Source organism: Phocoena phocoena, chromosome 15 (assembly GCF_963924675.1).
Source record: "Phocoena phocoena chromosome 15, mPhoPho1.1, whole genome shotgun sequence".
Classification (NCBI taxonomy): domain Eukaryota; kingdom Metazoa; phylum Chordata; class Mammalia; order Artiodactyla; family Phocoenidae; genus Phocoena; species Phocoena phocoena.
Window position 1 is genome coordinate 65,553,496 of NC_089233.1, and position 19,779 is coordinate 65,573,274.

General features: G+C 37.9%; 1 protein-coding gene across 1 annotated transcript in view; it reads right to left on the minus strand.

The window, feature by feature from the left end:
* Positions 1-19,779, minus strand: part of RBL1 (RB transcriptional corepressor like 1) — a 73,045-nt gene that overhangs the window by 11,151 nt on the left and 42,115 nt on the right. Inside the window, exons 17-19 of the mRNA XM_065892082.1 lie at positions 8,241-8,417; positions 3,749-3,820; positions 1,810-1,900 (exon numbers count right to left, since the gene is read on the minus strand). Of these exons, the coding sequence (XP_065748154.1) occupies positions 1,810-1,900; positions 3,749-3,820; positions 8,241-8,417 (340 nt within the window). The remainder of the gene's footprint in view (positions 1-1,809; positions 1,901-3,748; positions 3,821-8,240; positions 8,418-19,779) is intronic.

A 19,779-nucleotide genomic window follows, 5' to 3' on the forward strand; every position in this document is an offset into this window, starting at 1 on the left:
AAATAAAAAAGATTGATTAACATATTTGAGACACTACCCACAACAGCATGATAGACATGAGAGATCCAGTGAGGTCTGTGGGGCTTTACTATTACGAATGATGCCCAGGCCTGAACTCTGATGCATGTTGTTTGCTTGATCTTGGCTTTAAGTTTAACAGAATCCTGCTCTGGAATCTTGGTATCTACTTTGAGTGAACCTTTTATGTGAGGAGGTGGTTGGTCAGGTGGCATAGGATGCATAAACTGTGTGTTTTTTAAAATAGTAATTATTTTATTCCTAATTATGAATTTGTTTATAGAACCAGAACTTTTCTTCCCAAGGTGGTGTTCTTTGGTGTGTCCAAGTCTAGGTCATAGCATCTAGCCACAGCTCCAGGCACTGGAACTTCTCTTATCCGAACACAGACTTGCGAGACTGTATCCTCCTCAATAACTTTGTCCCTTTTTTGGTGCCGGAATTCCTCAGTCTATTATCACTGGATACTCTCCCTGCTCTGTGCCATCACCACTGGACAGGATCTTAAGAATGGTTTTTTGTTTGCCTGCTAATAAATATCTAGTTAATAAATGTATATAAAACAGAACTGGACCTGAAACCTTTATGTTGTAGAGAGGGTAGCTAACCTTCAGTTACCTCAAGTTTTATCATCAAACTTATCAAATTCTGTCTTGAACTTCACTGCTCCTTGTATCCCAAACACTCACTAGCAGTTACTTTGTTTCTCATAGAACACAGTTTCCCAGCTAACCTGATACCTGGTTTTGCAAGGACAGAAAAACCACCCAGGACAGGTGAGCAACATGTATAACAAAAATAGGTAGGTTTTTTTTTTTGTATTTTGTCAGGTTTACTTCCTAATGTACTTCTTCTCATTGCCTTGAAAAGGCTCAGGGATAATTTATCTATGTAAAAAGAACTGAGTTTGGCCTGTGTAAGCTTAGATGGGATCAGATTCTAGGACATTATTATTCAAGAATTTTTTTGTTAAGATCTTAAAAGTTCAGATCCCAGTAGACACCATAATGATCATGGATATTTGGGTAATTAAAAAAAAATGTCTTTGACCCAGTCAATTTTCTCTAAGAATTTACCCTAAGGATATGGACCAAAGATCAACCTACAATGATGTTCCTCACAAAGCTGTGTATAATTGGAAACAACCTAAAAGTCCCACACTGTGAAATTAAATAAATTACAGTACTTATATACACATGTACACATATATATACATTAAGTGATGGAAAGTGAGACAAGGAAAAGGAGACAGATGAGACAAGGAAAAGAGATGGGCTGAAAAAGCATTTTTACAACTTATCAACATATGAATACTGAACATTTGATTCTTCTTTCTTTCAAAAAAATTACTAGTGCCTGAAGTCTTAGCATGATGGTAGTAACAAGGTGGCGACCTTGCTTTTGCTGATGGTGGCAGAATACCTATACACTTATTAAGGAACAGGACATTTCCTTAATGTTCTCCACAGGCAAATCACTGACAGCTATCTTACTTTCCCTGTCATTCAGATTTAGTTTTGAATTTTATTGTCTTTTATGAGTTTTTATTAACGTGTATAAGTATACTAGAAAACTTCTAAAACACAGTTAACATGGGATAAATTAATGGTTTCAATACACAACTTCTGTGGAGGGAGGTACCTGACCCATACTTATCTCAAAGTCATTTGCTTCTTTCCAACACATGCATTATCCACCCCACCTACACAATTAACTCCAGGACATCCACTGTATTATGTACAATGTAACCAATAGTGTACTACGTATAGAATCTTAAATTGGGCAACTTACCACAATCTGTCATTTCAAAATCACCATTTAGGTTTTTATTGTATGTCACAACTTCTCTTGGAATACTTTTCAACAGTACACTTCTGTAAACCTATATAGATCAGAGGGGACAAAAAGGACTGCTGAGTCACAAAGAGGCACAGGTTAAGCAAAACCAAAATAAGGACAAGATATCAAGTCAATTAAAAAGTATTTGTCTGTATGGGTGATAATCAAGGGCAAGATGTTAGTAGCCCTTGGTAAATGCAGATTACGGCAAACATCTTAGAAGAGGGGATACTGAAGCAGAGCTTACCACCTGAAATATAACCACTGCAGAAGGTTACAAAATAGAAGAATTAAGTAAGGAGCAACTAAACACTGATGAGCAGATTTTGCCAAATAAAAGCAGCTTAAAAGATATGAACCTATTCCTTCTTCTTTTTAATTTCTTATATGAGACTCATTTGATCTCACTGGGGCTTGTTTTCCTGCTCCCATCCCACGCCCATCTCCTTTCACATGGCCACATGAAAATCTGTTCCCCTCCCTGCCCCTAAACTGTTTTTAACCTCCAAGGTAGCTGAAAGGAATGATCCATTCCCCCTCATCCTATGGATATCGGTATTGAGAGAATATTTAGGAAGCTGTGGCTTAAACCATTTTTGACCCACATTAACTTAATGATCTTAAGGGATACTCTGAACCTCTCTAAGCTCTGTTCCTAAGGGATTTTTCTGAAGAGGCCTGGAAACCAGGCCTCTTCCACCCTGTCACAGGATGTAAGAAATGCCTATACTTGGCTCTTCTAATATCTCTATATTGCTAACAGTGTATTTGGGGCTTAAGTTAAGAAGTGAAACTATCTGTGGGGCTCTGATAGAAGGGGGTATGGCTACTGGTACTGGGGCCAGGGATATCTGAGCTACCACATCTCTCTTTCTGTCTAAGGTGGCAGATCACTGGGCCAGAGAAGAGGCCATTATGCTCCTTTAGAGCAGAGCAATCAGGTTCTTGAATGACCAAGGCCTTAAGGTAACCTAATCCTGTGTTCTTCAGCTACAATAATAACAATAATATAGAGCTAACAGTTATTAAATGCTTACTATGTGCCAGGTCACGCTAACATTTTACATTTCCATGACTGAAAGGCTGTACAGAATTCTCACCAGGCTATTATATCAGAAATGCCTGATATCTATTCAAAGATGCAAATATTAAGATTCTTATCAGATGGAAAAAGAAGCTAGACTTAAGTTAATATATCCTCAAATTTCACTGGATTTAAACATCATCAGAGAATCAACTCTTATACGATTAAAGAATATTATTATTATAAATATTTTTCATTAGTGAAAAATGTCCCTACTCAAATAAATGAACAAATGGAATAAGAGATCGTGTGAGAAGTATATGCATATATAATATATAGGGACTTCCTTGGTGCTGCAGTGGTTAAGAATCCGCCTGCCAATGCAGGGGAAACGGGTTCGATCCTTGGTCCGGGAAGATCCCACATGCCGTGGAGCACCTAAGCCCGTGCGCCACAACTACTAAGCCTGTGTGCTAGAGCCTGTGAGCCAACTACTGAAGCCCGTGTGCCTAGAGCCTGTGCTCCGCAACAAGAGAAGCCACTGCAATGAGAAGGCTGCACACCGCAACGAAGAGTAGCCCCCACTTGCCGCAACTAGAGAAAGCCCATGTGTAGCAATGATGACCTAATGCAGCCATAAATAAATAATAAATAAATAAAGAAATAATATAGATTAGTCAGAAACAGCAAGATTTTTGGCTTCCACTGAAACTGTTTTTTAATTAAAACTGTCTCGAGTTTAATGGTGTCCATTAAACCAAAAAATCTATAGTAAAACTAGAAAAGAAGTTTACCTTTTACATGACTTGTCAGCAGAGAAATAGTACAAATCTATTTTGGGACAGGAGGAAAAATAATGTAACTCACATGACTATTAGCTTGAGGCTGATTCCTATAACTTTTCATTATTTCTTGAAAAGTTCTTTCTTCTTTTGTTACCTAAGGAAAATAAGAACTGCATTTATCAACTGCTTTTAAAAGAAAAATGGCTCTGAACAAAAACTTCAATTACAGATTAGCATTGAGAGCAGTCTTGCAGAAAGCCATTAACCCCAGGCCACTCAATAACTAAAATCCACTACCATTTATGACTTTTACTACCTTAAAAGTTCAGGTTTGGGGACATCCCTGGTGGCACAGTGGTTAAGAATCCGCCTGCCAATGCAGGGGACACGGGTTCGAGCCCTGGACCGGGAAGATCCCACATGCCGTGGAGCAACTAAGCCCATGCACCACAACTACTAAGCCTACGCTCTAGAGCCTGTGAGCCACAACTACTGAGCCCATGTGCCACAACTACTGAAGCCCATGTGCCTAGAGCCCATGCTCCGCAACAAGAGAAGCCACTGCAGTGAGAAGCCCGAGCACCGCAGCGAAGAGTAGCCCCCGCTCACCGCAACTAGAGAAAGCCCACATGCAGCAACGAAGACCCACTGCAGCCACAAATAAATAAAAAGTAAAATAAAATTAAAAAAAAAAAGTTCAGGCTTTGTGGCCTGTGGGGACTCAGCTAATAGTTTCATTAATCAAAAGCACTAAGATTGCTATGGTATAACTACCAAAAATGCATTTCTTTATAAAAAAGAATGATATAAGAAAACTCAGATCTGCTGAATCCCTTGCAGTCTCCAGTTGTATTAGTTTTTAAGTACTTATTTAAAATTAACCACATACTAAAGGATAGAAAATGTCTTGTGATTCACAATAAGACAGAGGTTATTACAGGATTAGGCTTTTAATAGTTCAGAACAGACTGTAGGGTTTTAACACTTAGAAAAGTCACAGTGGTGGCCAAAAGAAAGAAAATAAATTAGTGATCCATAAAGGAATCCCTTCTAGTCTATTTATTATCACAGAGTTCACTTAAATTACTCTTTTCTTCTCCTTCACTGTCCATTAGCACTAAACCTGTTCTCCATATTGATGTTCTCCACAGAAATGGCAAAGCCTGAGCTATGGTAGTTTTCAAAAAAACACAAATGATTAGTTAAGACGGCAGACAGCAGAAGCAAGAAGAACTAAAATCCTGCAGCCTGCAGAATGGAAACCGCAATCACAAGAAGTCAGACAAAGTGAAACAGCAGAGGAATATGTCCCAGATAAAGGAACAAGATAAAACCCCAGAAGAACAGCTATAAGTGAAGTGGAGACAGGCAACCTTTTGGAAAAAGAACTCAGAAAAATGATAGTGAAGATGATCCACGATCTCAGAAAAAGAACAGAGGCAAGGATAGAGAAGATGCAAGAAATGTTTAACAAAGACCTAGAAGAATTAAAGAACAAAGAAACAGAGATGAACAATACAATATCTGAAATGAAGAATACACTAGAAGGAATCAATAGCAGAATAACTGAGGTGGAAGATTGGATAAGTGACCTGGAAGACAGAATGGTATAAATCACTGCCGTGGAACAGAATAAAGAAAAAAGAATGAAAAGAAATGAAGACAGTCAAAGAGACCTCTGGGAAAACATTAAATGCATCAACATTCACATTATAGGGGTCCCAGAAGAAGAGAGAGACAGAAAGGACCTAAGAAAATCTTTGAAGAGATAACAGCTGAAAACCTCCCTAACATGGGAAAGGAAACAGTCACCCAAGTCCAGGAAGGGCAGAGAGTCCTACGCAGGATAAACACAAGGAAGAACACACCGAGACACAGAGTAATCAAACTGACAAAAATTAAAGAAAAAATACTAAAAGCAACAAGAGAAAAACGACGAATAACATACAAGGGAACTTGCATAAGGTTATCAGCTGACTTCTCAGCAGAAACTCTGCAGGCCAGAAGGGAGTGGCATGATGTATTTAAAGTGATGAAAGGGAAGAAACTACAACCAAGAATACTCTAACAGGCAAGGCTCTCATTCAGATTTGATGGAGAAATCAAAAGGTTTACAGATAAGCAAAAGCTAAGAGAATTCAGCACCACCAGACCAGCTTTGCAACAAATGCTGAAGGAACTTCTCTAAGCAGAAAAGAAAAGGCTACAACTAGAAACAAGAAACTTACGAATGGAAAAGCTCACCAGTAAAGGCAAACATACAGTAAAGGTAGGAAATCATCCATATGCTAATATGATATCAAAACCAGCAATTACAAGAAGGGGAGAACACAAATGCAGGATATTGGAAATGCATTTGAAATTAAGAGGCCAGCAACTTAAAACAATCTTGTTTATATATAGATTGCTATATCAAATCCCCATGGTAACCGCAAATCGAAAATCTACGATACACATACAAAAAAGAAAAAGGAATTGAAACACAACACTAAAGTTAGTCATCAAATCACAACAGAACAAAAGAGGAAGGGAACAAGAAAAAATGTTTCGTAACTCTACGTCTCTTGATTTTTTGTATTTTCCATCTCTGTGATATGCTGTTTTTTCGTTTCCTCAGCTCTACATTCTAATCCATTGAGTCTTTTGGCTTGGAATTTGGTTTCCATTACAAATTTCACTCAGTTCTTTTTGACATCTTTCAGGTCCTTTTTAAAGTGACTTGGCCTTTGTTCATAAAAAGAATTTTCCTTTATACACTGAATCATTTAAAACATATAATTGCATAATTTGAGATCAATAATTCCATTACCTGAAATTTTTGAATATCTAACCTGCTCTAAATTTTATCTGTTGACATACTCACATTGGCTTATTTCCTTGATTGTTTTATAATTTTGGATTTTTTAGTTCTGTTTTAATAAGGATTTAATTTGTGTGAATACTGAATGGCTTCAGGCTCAAAGTAGTTTGCTTCTGCTGGGAACCCCAGTGATATTATTAGCTCTGGGACAACTTTTGGTTTTGTTGTTGCTGTTATTGTTACTGTTTTGACTTTGCGGATTCTTTTTCTTTGGCCATGCCATGTGTCTTGTGGGATCTTGGTTCCCTGAGCAGGGATTGAACCTGCGCCCTCGGCAGTGAAAGCACAGAGTCCTAATAACCCTAGAGATTCTTGGAATGGTAAAATAAATGAGGTATACAAATTGGTGTGGTTTTAAAAGAGGAAAGAGTGATACCAATATAAAGGATTATTAGTATGGATGCCAATGTAGAATGTGACTATAAAAGGGGAGTAACTACGTGGTCTTTTTCGTGCTGTATGTTATCTAGTTGTTGTGGAATAAATGTATAAAAACTGTAACCACAGAAGGAAATATTTGTAACTCTCTGTAAGTTATAAACCCAATGCTGCTTTTTAGGGTTCTGGTATCCTTAAGAGAAATAATAAAAATAGTAACAGCTTAAAAAAAGATTAGTTAATAACATTTATTAATACCTATTTTGTATAGAGATTTTAAAGAGGTAATGTGAGAAGGAAGTCACAAAGGAGTTTGAAAACATGTCCTCTGCCTCAAAAAGCTGAAAAATTAGGTTGTAACATCTACATCTGCTAGGACTGGTAGTGTGGCCAATATGATCAAGACCAAAGTTACAGATGATTGTTTCAGACCTATTAGAATTTTTAAAAACAAGTAAGATATGCCATTTTATGACTTAAAACATAGCAACTAGAAAGTAAAATGCTCTTCTGAGGCAACAGAATAAATCACTGGAAAGCAATAAAGTATAGAAGCTATTTTATACCAGATTCTGAATCAGGAGAACATAGATTGTCACTTATTGTGTAACTTTGGCCAAGTTACTTTCACCTCTGGGCCTCAGTTACTCGCCTAAAATGTAACGATCATTTTACTTTAAAGTACAAGATTAGAGGTGTCACGGGGTGATGGTGGAAATGGTTCTCCATTAATAGTGTGGAGAACCATTTTACCAAAAATGGTCTCTGAGATCTTTTCCAATTTTTTTTTTACAACCAGTGTATTCCTATGAAGCAAGAAGGCTGATTACTATGAAAGTAAATGAAGGACTTCCCTGGTGGCACAGTGGTTAAGAATCTGCCTCTCCCAATGCAGGGAACACGGGTTTGATCCCTGGTCCGGGAATATCCCACATACCATGGAGCAATTAAGCCCGTGAGCCACAACTACTGAGCCCACAACTACTGAAGCCTGCACGCCTAGAGCCTATGCTCTGCAACAAGAGAAGCCACCGCAATGAGAAGCCCACGCACCACAAGGAAGAGTAGCCCCCACTCTCTGCAACTACAGAAAGCCCGCACACAGCAACGAAGACCCAACACAGCCAAAAATAATAAATAAATAAAATAAATAAATTTATAAAATAAAAAAAAAGAAAGTAATGAAGAGTCCATAGAAATAGATACAGTAGCTAGAATTTACCACTGTTGGCTTGTAGCACTTAAGGCAAACTAACAATCAAGTGCAACAGATTTTCACCTCAGGCCTCAAATACAGGTAACTACGGCAAAGAGCTTCCCCCAACTTATACGTTACCTTTGCCATGATGTAAAAGGCACAAAGGAGGAGCTGATCCAAATGTCTGTCTTTCATCAGATCAGGGCAGTGAACTAAAGTGAATTCAAAACATGTCCATATCTTCCTTCTTAACTCATTTGAAACATCCAGTTTTAAACATAAATCACGTAAGCGTACACTTGCCAAATGATAGACCTAAGATGAAAGATAGCACACTGATGCAAAAAATCAAGTAAATAATTTCTCAAATTTATGTCTTACCATGAACATGGGCTTTTAGGCCAAGATTAATAAACACCTAAGGCTGCTGATGCATTAAATTACATAAAATTTTTATTTTATAGTACTGGCTCACTGCTATGGCAAAAGAAAATATATTAAAACAAAATTTTCTTTGGAAAACTACCTTCAACATTTTTTTGGTAAAGATGTTATATGCTATTATTCTATGCTGTCAACTATGTAAATTGAGAAATACTAAAATTAAATGGTTTGATTTACCAGCATCATGATCATTATGAATACATAATTTTTCAAGTATTCAGAAGTCTCTCTCTTTTTTTGGTTCAGGTAAAATGAAGCCTAAAATGTCACATAATACACTAAAATGTTTGACTCCAAAATAAGTCAGAAAGCAAAATCATTTAAAAATTTCCCCAATAGTCTACATTGTTTTTATGAGCACATGAAAGGAATGTTAAGCAAACGAGATACCAGATTTTGTTGTTGTTGTTGTTTATTGAGGTATAACGGACATACAACATTAGTTTCAGGTGTACAACATGCTTCAACGTTTGTATATGTTGTGAAAAGATCACCACAATAAGTCTAGTTAATATCCACACAGTTAACACAACTTTTTTTTCTTGTGATGAGAACTTTTAAGATCTAGTCTCTTAGCAACTGTAATATGGAATAAACATTACTAACTATAGTCACCATGCTATACATTATAGTCCCATGATTTATTTATTTTATAACTTGAAGTCTGTACCTTTTGACTCCCTTCATCCATTTCACCCACCCCCTCGCCCCCGGCAACCACTAACCTGTTCTCTGTATTTATGAGCTTGTTTTTGATTTTTAGATTCCACATATAAATATCATATAGTATTGTCCTTCTCAGTCAAGTTGTTGTTTTTAAGTATGTCAGAGTAAATTCAGTTCAATACCTTCAACCTTTCATATATAGTCTTTATATGAACTGATACTAATGCAAATGCCCCAAAGGTCCTGAAAGATTCTAAAATGATTTCTGATCATCCAAAAAGCATTATGTTTTATTATCTTAAGAGCTGGTAATCCTACTGTGATATTCCTAAACTAGACTATTCTGTTTGAACTAAGTCTTTAAATCTAAATGTTCAGGGTAAAGAAAATGAAAAAGAGTAAGGCATTCTTTATAGCAAAGTGTCTTTTGAGAGGGAAAAAAAAAATCCACAAATTAAAGCTGAAAAATGAACTTTAGCCATCCAATACACTAATCTGATAGAAAGAGAGATAAGGGTTGACTCCAAAGCCACCAGTGATTCATTTTATAACAAACTCATTTTCTGCATCCAACCCTTTGTTTCTGGTCTTGTTGGCTAAGAGATAAATAGGAACCACTGGGGTCAGAGCAGTGGGAAAGATGCTGGAACTTTACATTCGTGATAGAAGATAACAGATACAGTCCTAGGTAGAAGGATTAAGAAATATGTCATTAAGTAACATTTGTGGGGCTTCCCTGGTGGCGCAGTGGTTGGGAGTCTGCCTGCCAATGCAGGGGACACGGGTTTGGGCCCTGGTCCGGTAGGATCGTGCGTGCTGCGGAGCAGCAAAGCCCATGTGTCCAACTGCTGAGCCTGTGCTCTGGAGCCCACGAGCCACAACTGTTGAGCTCATGCTCTGCAGCAGGACAGGCCACCGCAATGAGAGGCCCCCACTCGCTGCAACTGGAGAAAAGCCCGTGTGCAACAATGAGGGCCCAACGCAGCCAAAAATAAATAAAGTTTTTTTAAAAAGTAATACTTGTTAAGTATCTTTTACAAAGCTAACCCAATGCCTTAAAGGTACACATACTCTGGAAGGCTTCTAACAAAAAATTCACAGTAAATTCTACTCAGGCATAGGATACAGCATCACACTGAGTTCAGCATGGATAACATCTGCAATTTACTCAAGAAATGGTTATTTTGAACTCATTATAGATATGGACGTTTCAATTCCCTTTTAGGGTAAAATTTTTCTAGCTTCTAAGTAGGCTATAATTAAAAGGAAAAGGACAAGCTAGATTCTGAAATAAATTCAGAACTAAAAATTCGTAAATAAAGGCTTATTTTTGTCAATCTTAGATTCATTATCAAAGGCAGCAATTTGTCATTTTGAAAATTAAAAATAGGGAACGAATGGGGAAAATACTACAGTTGGAGCTCTGTTTTTAAAAGAGGCCTTAGGCACAAGATGTAGGCAGGAGTGGAGATGGTGGGACAGAGTAGAGAAAGCAGTGGGAGGTGGAAAAAAGGGCAAGTGTCTCAAGAATTATTCTAAGAAAGACTAGATAGAGGAAATAAACAAATTTGCATGAAGAGATAATGTGAAAAAACAAACATGAATTTCTTAAAATTTTTAAGCCTTAAACCCTAATCATAATGCTAAAAAGAAACAAAAAACAGTGCCTTTTTTTTCATTTACAATTTTTCAGAGTGGGCTAGATAGCCACTAGTTATAGGGTAGACTGGAGAGGTATCTTCCAATTCTGGAATTTATTTTAGAGAAGCGGCATGTTTGGTCACAAATATCTGACTAACATGGCTATGTTATCAGAAGCTTTATGGTGCTTATAAAAGCTAGGCAGGATAAGCTGAAATTATTTCTATGTTAAATCTTTGCATTAATACTAAAATAATCTAGGCATTATAATGAGAACTGGTCAATTCGTAAAAGGTAAAAAACTAGATTTATGATAAAAATTATGTAGACTCCCAGCAGTATCTCACCAATCTTAAAAATGAATCTTCAGCAATGTAAACTTATCCATAAGATCCAATGTACCTGTCCCACAATAAACTCCAATCTAAAGCAATATAACACAATGGAGTTCCTGTAAATTCCACAGGATAGCCAACTGCTTAATCAAAGTTATGTAAAACAAGCCGGCAGGAAATGGAATTAAAACTCTATGAGCCTGAGTCCAAACATTAGCTCATCAAGATCATAATGTTCTTTTAGAATGTCAAATATGTTTTTAAAAAAGGCTAAAGGTACATCACCCGATACTAAAGCTAAACAAGACACTCTAAGAAAACTACAGACCAATATCTATGATATTGATGTGAAAATCCTCCACAAAACCCTAGCAACTGAATGGAACATCATACACTAAAAGGGTTATACACCATGACCAAGTAGGAGTTATTCATGGAATGAAAGGATAGTTTAACATATGAAAATCTATCAGTGTAATACACTACATTAGCAGAATGAAGGGAAAAATGATATAATCATCTCAAAATTTGATGCAGAAAAAAAGCAACTGACAAAATTCAATACCCTTTTGTTACAAACTAGGAATAGACGGAAACTACTTCAACATAATAAATACCATATATGAAAAATCCATAGCTAAGATCATACTCAAAGTAAAACAGTGAAAGCTTTTCCTCTAAGATCAGGAACAAGACAAAGATGCCCAATTTCAGTACTTCTATTCAACACCATACTAGAAGTTCTAGCCAGAGCAATTAGGCAAGAAAAAGAAATAAAAGGCATTCAAATTAGAAAAGAAGTAAAACCATCTCTGCAGATGACATGACTTTATGTGTAGGAAACCCAAGCACCCTGGAGTCCATAAAAAATGTTAGAACTAATAAATGAATACAGCAAAGTTGCAGGATACAAAATCGACACACAAAAATCACTTTTATTCCTATACCATAAACAATGCACAATCCAAAAATGAAATTAAGAAAATGATTCCATTTACAATAGCATGAAAAAGAATAAAATACTTGGGAATAAACTTAACCAAGGAGGCAAAAATTTGTACACTGAAAACTGCAAAGCATTGCTCAAAGAAATTAAAGAAAACATGAATAAATGGAAAGACATACTATGTTCATGGACTGGAAGACTTAATATTGTTAAGATGTCAACACTACTCAAAGCAATCTACAGATTCAATATAATCCATATTAAAATCCTAAAGATTTTTTTTTTTTTTGCAGAAATAGAAAAAAATCCATCCTAAAACTCATATGGAATGTCAAGGGACTGAACAGTCAAAATAATCTTGAAAAAGAAGAACAAAGTTGGAGGTCTCACATTTTCTGACTTCAAACCTTACTACAAAGTTACACTAATTAAAACTGTGGTACTGGCAAGAAGAGACCAATGAATAGAATACAGAGGCCAGAAATAAAGCCTCACATATACAGTGATGAGTAACTTGACAAGGGTGTCAAGACCATTCAATGGAGAAAGGCAGTCCTGTCAACAAGACTTACTGAGAAAACTGTATATCCACATGCAAAAGAATGAAACTGGGTCCTTACCTTATACCATATATAAAAATTAACTCAAAATGGATCAAAGACCTAAATGTAATTTCTAAAACTATAAAAATCCTACAAGAAAACATAGGGGAAAAGCTTCATGACACTGGCATGTGCAATGATTTCTCGGATATGACACCAAAAAGAACAAGACAACAAAACAAAACATAGATAAATTAGACTTCATCAAATTAAAAACTTCTGTGCGTCAAAAGACACTAATATATAACATAGTGAAAAGGCAACCCATGGAATGGGAGAAGATATTTGCAAATCATGTATCTGATAAGGAATTAACATCCCGACAATATAAAGGACTTTTACAACTCACCAATAAAAAACTCAAAAAATGGGCAAAGGACTTGAATAGACAATTCTCTGAGGAAGGTAAAAGGATTGCCAATAAGCCCATGAAAAGATGCTCAATATCACTAATCATCAGGGAAACGCAAATCAAAACTACAGTAAGGAGATAGCTTCAAAATGGTGGAGGAGTAAGACGTGGAGATCACCTTCCTCCCCACAAATACATCAAAAATACATCTACATGAGCAACAGCTCCTACAGAACACCTACTGAACGCTGGCAGAAGACTTCAGACTTCCCAAAAGGCAAGAAACTCCCCACGTACCTGGGTAGGGCAAAATAAAAAAGAAAAAACAGAGACAAAAGAATAGGGATGGGACCTGCACCTCCGGGAGGGAGCTGTGAAGGAGGAAAAGTTTCCACACGATGGGAAGCCCCTTCACTGGCGGAGATGGCGGGTAGGAAGCTTTGGAGCCACAGAGGAGAGCGCAGCAACAGGGGTGCAGAGAGCAAAGCGGAGAGATTCCCACATAGAGGATCGGTGCCGACCAGCACTCACCAACCTGAGAGGCTTGTCTGCTCACCCACCGGGGCGGGTGGGGGCTGGGAGCTGAGGCTCGGGCTTCGGAGGTCAGACCCCAGGGAGAGGACTGGAGCTAGCTGCGTGAACACAGACTGAAGGCAGCTAGTCAGCCACAGCTACCTGGGAGGGAGTCCGGGAAAAAGTCTGGAACTGCCTAAGAGGCAAGAGACCATTGTTTCAGGGTGCGCGAGGAGAGGGGATTCAGAGTACCACCTAAACGAGCTCCAGAGACGAGCGCGAGCCGTGGCTATCAGCGCAGACCCCAGAGACGGGCATGAAATGCTAAGGCTGCTGCTGCAGCCACCAAGAAGCCTGTGTGCAAGCACAGGTCACTACTCACACCTCCCCTCCCGGGAGCCTGTGCAGCCCGCCATTACCAGGCTCCCGTGATCCAGGGACAACTTCCCCGGGAGAACACACGTCATGCCCAGGCTGTTGCAACATTATGTTGGCCTCTGCTGCCGCAGGCTTGCCCCGCATTCTGTACTCCTCCCTCCCCCTGGCCTGAGGGAGCCAGAGCCCCCTAATCAGCTGCTACTTTAACCCCGTCCTGTCTGGGAGGGAAACAGACGCCCTCAGGCGACCTAAACGCAGAAGTGGGGCCAAATCCAAAGCTGAACTCCAGGAGCTGTGTGAACAAGGAAGAGAAAGGGAAATGAAATATCTCCCAGCAGCCTCAGGAGCAACGGATTAAATCTCCACAATCAAACTGATGTACCCTGCATCTGTGGAATACCTGAATAGACAACGAATCATCCCAAAATTGAGGCAGTGGACTTTGGGAGCAACTATAGACTTGGGGTTTGCTTTCAGCATCAAATTTGTTTCTGGTTTTATGTTTATCTTAGTTTAGAATTTAGAGCTTATTATCATTGGTAGATAGGTTTATTGATTTGGTTGTTGCTCTCTTCCTTTTTTTAATATACATACATTTTTCTTTTTTCTCCTTTTGCCAGTGTGTATGTGTATACTTCTTTGTGTGATTTTGTCTGTATAGCTTTGCTTTTGCCATTTGTCCTAGGGTTCTGTCTTTTTTTTTTTTTTTTTTAGTATAATTTTTAGCACTTATTACCATTGGTGGATTTGTTTTTTGGTTTGGTTTCTCACTTCTTTCTTTTTTTACTTTCTAATTTTTTATAATATATTTTTAATTTTTATAACTTTATTTCTCTTTCTTTCTTTTTTTCTCCCTTTTCTTCTGAGCCATGTGGCTGACAGGGCCTTGGTGCTCCGGCCGGGTGTCCGGTCTGAGCCTCTGAGGTGGGAGAGCTGAGTTCAGGACAGTGGTCCACCAGACACCTCCCAGCCCCACATAATATCAAATGGCGAAAGCTCTCTTAGAGATCTCCATCTCAACGTGAAGACCCAGCTCCACTCAATGACCAGCAAGCTACAGTGATGGACACCCTATGCCAAACAATTAGCAAGACAGGAACACAACCCCACACATTAGCAGAGAGGCTGCCTAAAATCATAATAAGGTCACAGACACCCCAAAACACACCACTGCATGCAGTCCAGCTCACCAGAAAGACAAGATCCAGCCTCATCCACCAGAACACAGGCACCAGTCCCCTCCACTAGAAAGCCTACACAACCCACTGAACCAACTTTACGCACTGGGGGGCAGACACCAAAAACGAGAACTATGAACCTGCAGCCTGCGAAAAGGAGACCCCAAACACAGTAAGTTAAGCAAAATGAGAAGACAGAGAAATACACAGCAGATGAAGGAGCAAGGTAAAAAACCCACCAGACCAAACAAATGAAGAGGAAACAGGCAGTCTACCTCAAAAAGAATTCTGAGTAATGATAGTACAGATGATCCCAAATCTTGGAAATACAATGGAGAAAATACAAGAAACGTTTAACAAGGACCTAAAAGAACTAAAGAGCAAACAAACAATGATGAACAACACAATAAATGAAATAAAAAATTCTCTAGAAGGAATCAATAGCAGAACAACTGAGGCAGAAGAACAGATAAGTGACCTGGACGATAAAATAGTGGAAATAACTACCACAGAGCAGAATAAAGAAAAAAGAATGAAAAAAATCAAGGACAATCTCAGAAACCTCTGGGACAACACTAAACGCACCAACATTCAAATTATAGGGGTCCCAGAAGAAGAGAAAAAAAGGGACTGAGAAAATATTTGAAGAGATTATAGTTGAAAACTTCCCTAATATGGGTAAGCAAATAGTCAGTCAAGTCCAGGAAGCACGGAGAGTCCCATACAGGATAAATCCAAGGAGAAGCACGCCAAAACACATATTAATCAAATGATCAAAAATTAAATACAAAGAAAAAATATTAAAAGCAGCAAGGGAAAAGCAACAAATAACATACAAGGGAATCCCCGTAATGTTAACAGCTGATTTCTCAGCAGAAACTCTGGAAGCCAGAAGGGAGTGGTAGGACATATTTAAAGTGATGAAAGAGAAAAACCTACAACCAAGATTACTCTACCCATAGAGGATCTCATTCAGATTTTTTTTTTTTTTTTTTTTTTGCGGTATGCGGGCCTCTCACTGTTGTGGCCTCTCCCGTTGCGGGGCACAGGCTCCGGACGCGCAGGCCCAGCGGCCATGGCTCACGGGCCCAGCCGCTCCGCGGCCTGTGGGATCTTCCCGGTCCGGGGCACGAACCTGCGTCCCCTGCATTGGCAGGCGGAATCTCAACCACTGCGCCACCAGGGAAGCCCTCTCATTCAGATTTGATGGAGCAATTGAAACCTTTACAGACAAGCAAAAGCTAAGAGAATTCAGCACCACCACACCAGCTTTACAACAAATGCTAAAGGAACTTCCCTAAGCAGGAAACACAAGAGAAGGAAAACACCTACAATAACAAATGCAAAACAATTAAGAAAATGGTAACAGGAACACATATATTGATATATACCTTAAATGTAAATGGATTAAATGCTCCAACCAAAAGACATAGACTGGCTGAATGGATACAAAAACATAACCCGTATATATGCTGTCTACAAGAGACCCACTTCAGACCTAGGGACACATACAGACTGAAAGTGAGGGGATGGAAAAAGATATTCCATGCAAATGGAAATCAGAAGAAAGCTGGAGGAGTAATTCTCATACCAGATAAAGTAGACTTTAAAATAAAGAATGTTACAAGAGAAAAGGAAGGACACTACATAATGATCAAGGGATCAATCCAAGAAGATAAAACATTTGTAAATATTTATGCACCCAACACAGGAGCACCTCAGTTCATAAGACAAATGCTAACAGCCATAAAAGGGGAAATCGACAGCAACACAATAATAGTAGGGGACTTTAACACCCCACTTTTGCCAATGGACAGATCACCCAAAATGAAAATAAATAAGGAAACACAAGCTTTAATGATACATTAAACAAGATGGACTTAATTGATATTTATAGGACATCCCATCCCAAAACAACAGAATACACTTTCTTCTCAAGTGCTCATAGAACATTTTCCAGGACAGATCATATCTTGGGTCACAACTCAAGCCCTGCTAAATTTAAGAAAGTTGAAATCATATCAAGTATGTTTTCTGACCACAATGCTATGAGACTAGATACCAATAACAGGAAAAAAGGTGTGAAAAATACACACATGAAGGCTAAACAACACACTACTAAATAACCAAGAGATCACTGAAGAAATCAAAAAATACCTAGAAACAAATGACAATGAAAACACGACAACCCAAAACCTATGGGATGCAGCAAAAACAGTTCTTAAGAGGGACATTTATAGCAATACAATCCTACCTCAAGAAACAAGAAACATCTCAAATAAACAACCTAACCTTACACCTAAAGCAATTAGAGACAGAAGAACAAAAAAACCTCAAAGTTAGCAGAAGGAAAGAAATAATAAAGATGAGATCAGAAATAATGAAAAAGAAATGAAGGAAAAATAGCTAAGATCATTAAAACTAAAAGATGGTTCTTTGAGAAGAAAAACAAAAATGATAAACCACTAGCCAGACTCATCAGGAAAAAAAGGGAGAAGACTCACATCAATAGAATTAGAAATGAAAAAGGAGAAATAGTAACTGACACTGCAGAAATACAAAGGATCATGAGAGATTACTAAAATCAACTATATGTCAAAAAAATGGACAACCTGGAAGAAATGGACAAATTCTTAGAAAGGTATAACCTTCCAAGACTGAACCAGGAAGAAAAAGAAAACATGAATAGACCAATCACAAGCACTGAAATTGAAACTGTGATTAAAAATCTTCCAACAAACAAAAGCCAAGGACCAAATGGACTCACAGGAGAATTCTAGCAAACATTTAGAGAAGAGCTAACACATATCCTTCTCAAACTCTTCCAAAATATAGCAGAGGGAGGAACACTCCCAGACTCATTCTACGAGGCCACCATCACCCTGATACCAAAACCAGACAAAGATGTCACAAAAAAAGAAAACTACAGGCCAATATCACTGATGAACATAGATGCAAAAATCCTCAACAAAATACTAGCAAACAGAATCCAACAGCACATTAAAAGGAACACACACCATGATCAAGTGCGGTTTATCCCAGGAATGCAAGGATTCTTCAACATACAGAATCAATCAATGTGATAAACCATATTAACAAATTGAAGAATAAAAACCATATGATCATCTCAATAGATGCAGAAAAAGCTTTTGACAAAATTCAACAGCTATTTATGATAAAAACTCTCCAGAAAGTAGGCATAGAGGGAACTTAACTCAACATAATAAAGCCATATATGACAAACCCACAGCCAACATTGTTCTCAATGGTGAAAAACTGAAACCATTTCCACTAAGATCGGGAACAAGACAAGGTTGCCCACTCTCACCACTATTATTCAACATAGTTTTGGAAGTTTTAGCCACAGCAATCAGAGAAGAAAAAGAAATAAAAGGAATCCAACTTGGAAAAAAAGAAGTAAAACTGTCACTGTTCGCAGATGACATGATACTATACATAGTGAATCCTAAAGATGCTACCAAAAAACTACTAGAGCTAATCAATGCATTTGGTAAAGTAGCAGGATATAAAATTAATGCACAGAAATCTCTTGCATTCCTATAAACTAATGATGAAAAATCTGAAAGAGAAATTAAGGAAACACTCCCATTTACCACTGCAACAAAAGAATAAAATACCAAAAAAAAAAAAAAAAAAAGAATAAAATACCTAGGAATAAACCTACCTAAGGTGACAAAAGACCTGTATGCAGAAAACTATAAGACACTGATGAAAGAAATCAAAGAGGATACAAACAGATGGAGAGACATACCATGTTCTTGGACTGGAAGAACATTGTGAAAATGACTATACTACCCAAAGCAGTCTACAGATTCAATGCAATCCCTATCTAACTACCAATGGCATTTTTCACAGAACTAGAACAAATATTTCACAATTTGCATGGAAACACAAAAGACCTCGAATAGCCAAAGCAATCTTGAGAAAGAAAAACAGAGCTGGAGGAATCAGGCTCCTTGACTTTGGACTATACTATGAAGCTACAGTAATCAAGACAATATGGTACTGGCACAAAAACTGAAGTATAGATCAATGGAACAGGATAGAAAGCCCAGAGATAAACCCACGCACCTATGGTCACCTTATCTTTAATAAAGGAGGCACGTATTCGTGCAATGGAGAAAAGACAGCCTCTTCAGTAAGTGGTGCTGGGAAAACTGGACAGCTACATGTAAAAGAATGAAATTAGAACAGTCCTTAACACCATACACAAAACTAAACTCAAAATGGATTAAAGACCTAAATGTAAGGCCAGACACAATAAAATTCTTAGAGGAAAACATAGGCAGAATACTCCATGACATACATCACAGCAATTCTGTTTCACCCACCTCATAGAGAAATAGAAATAAAAACAAAAATAAACAAATGGGACCTAATGAAACTTAAATGCTTTTGCACAGCAAAGGAAACCATAAACAAGATGAAAAGACAACCCTCAGAATGGGAGAAAATATTTGCAAATGAAGCAACTGACAAAGGATTAATCTCCAAAATATACAAGCAGCTCATTCAGCTCGATATCAAAAAACCGAACAATCCAAAAATGGGCAGAAGACCTAAACAGACATTTCTCCAAAGAAGATATACAGATTGTCAAC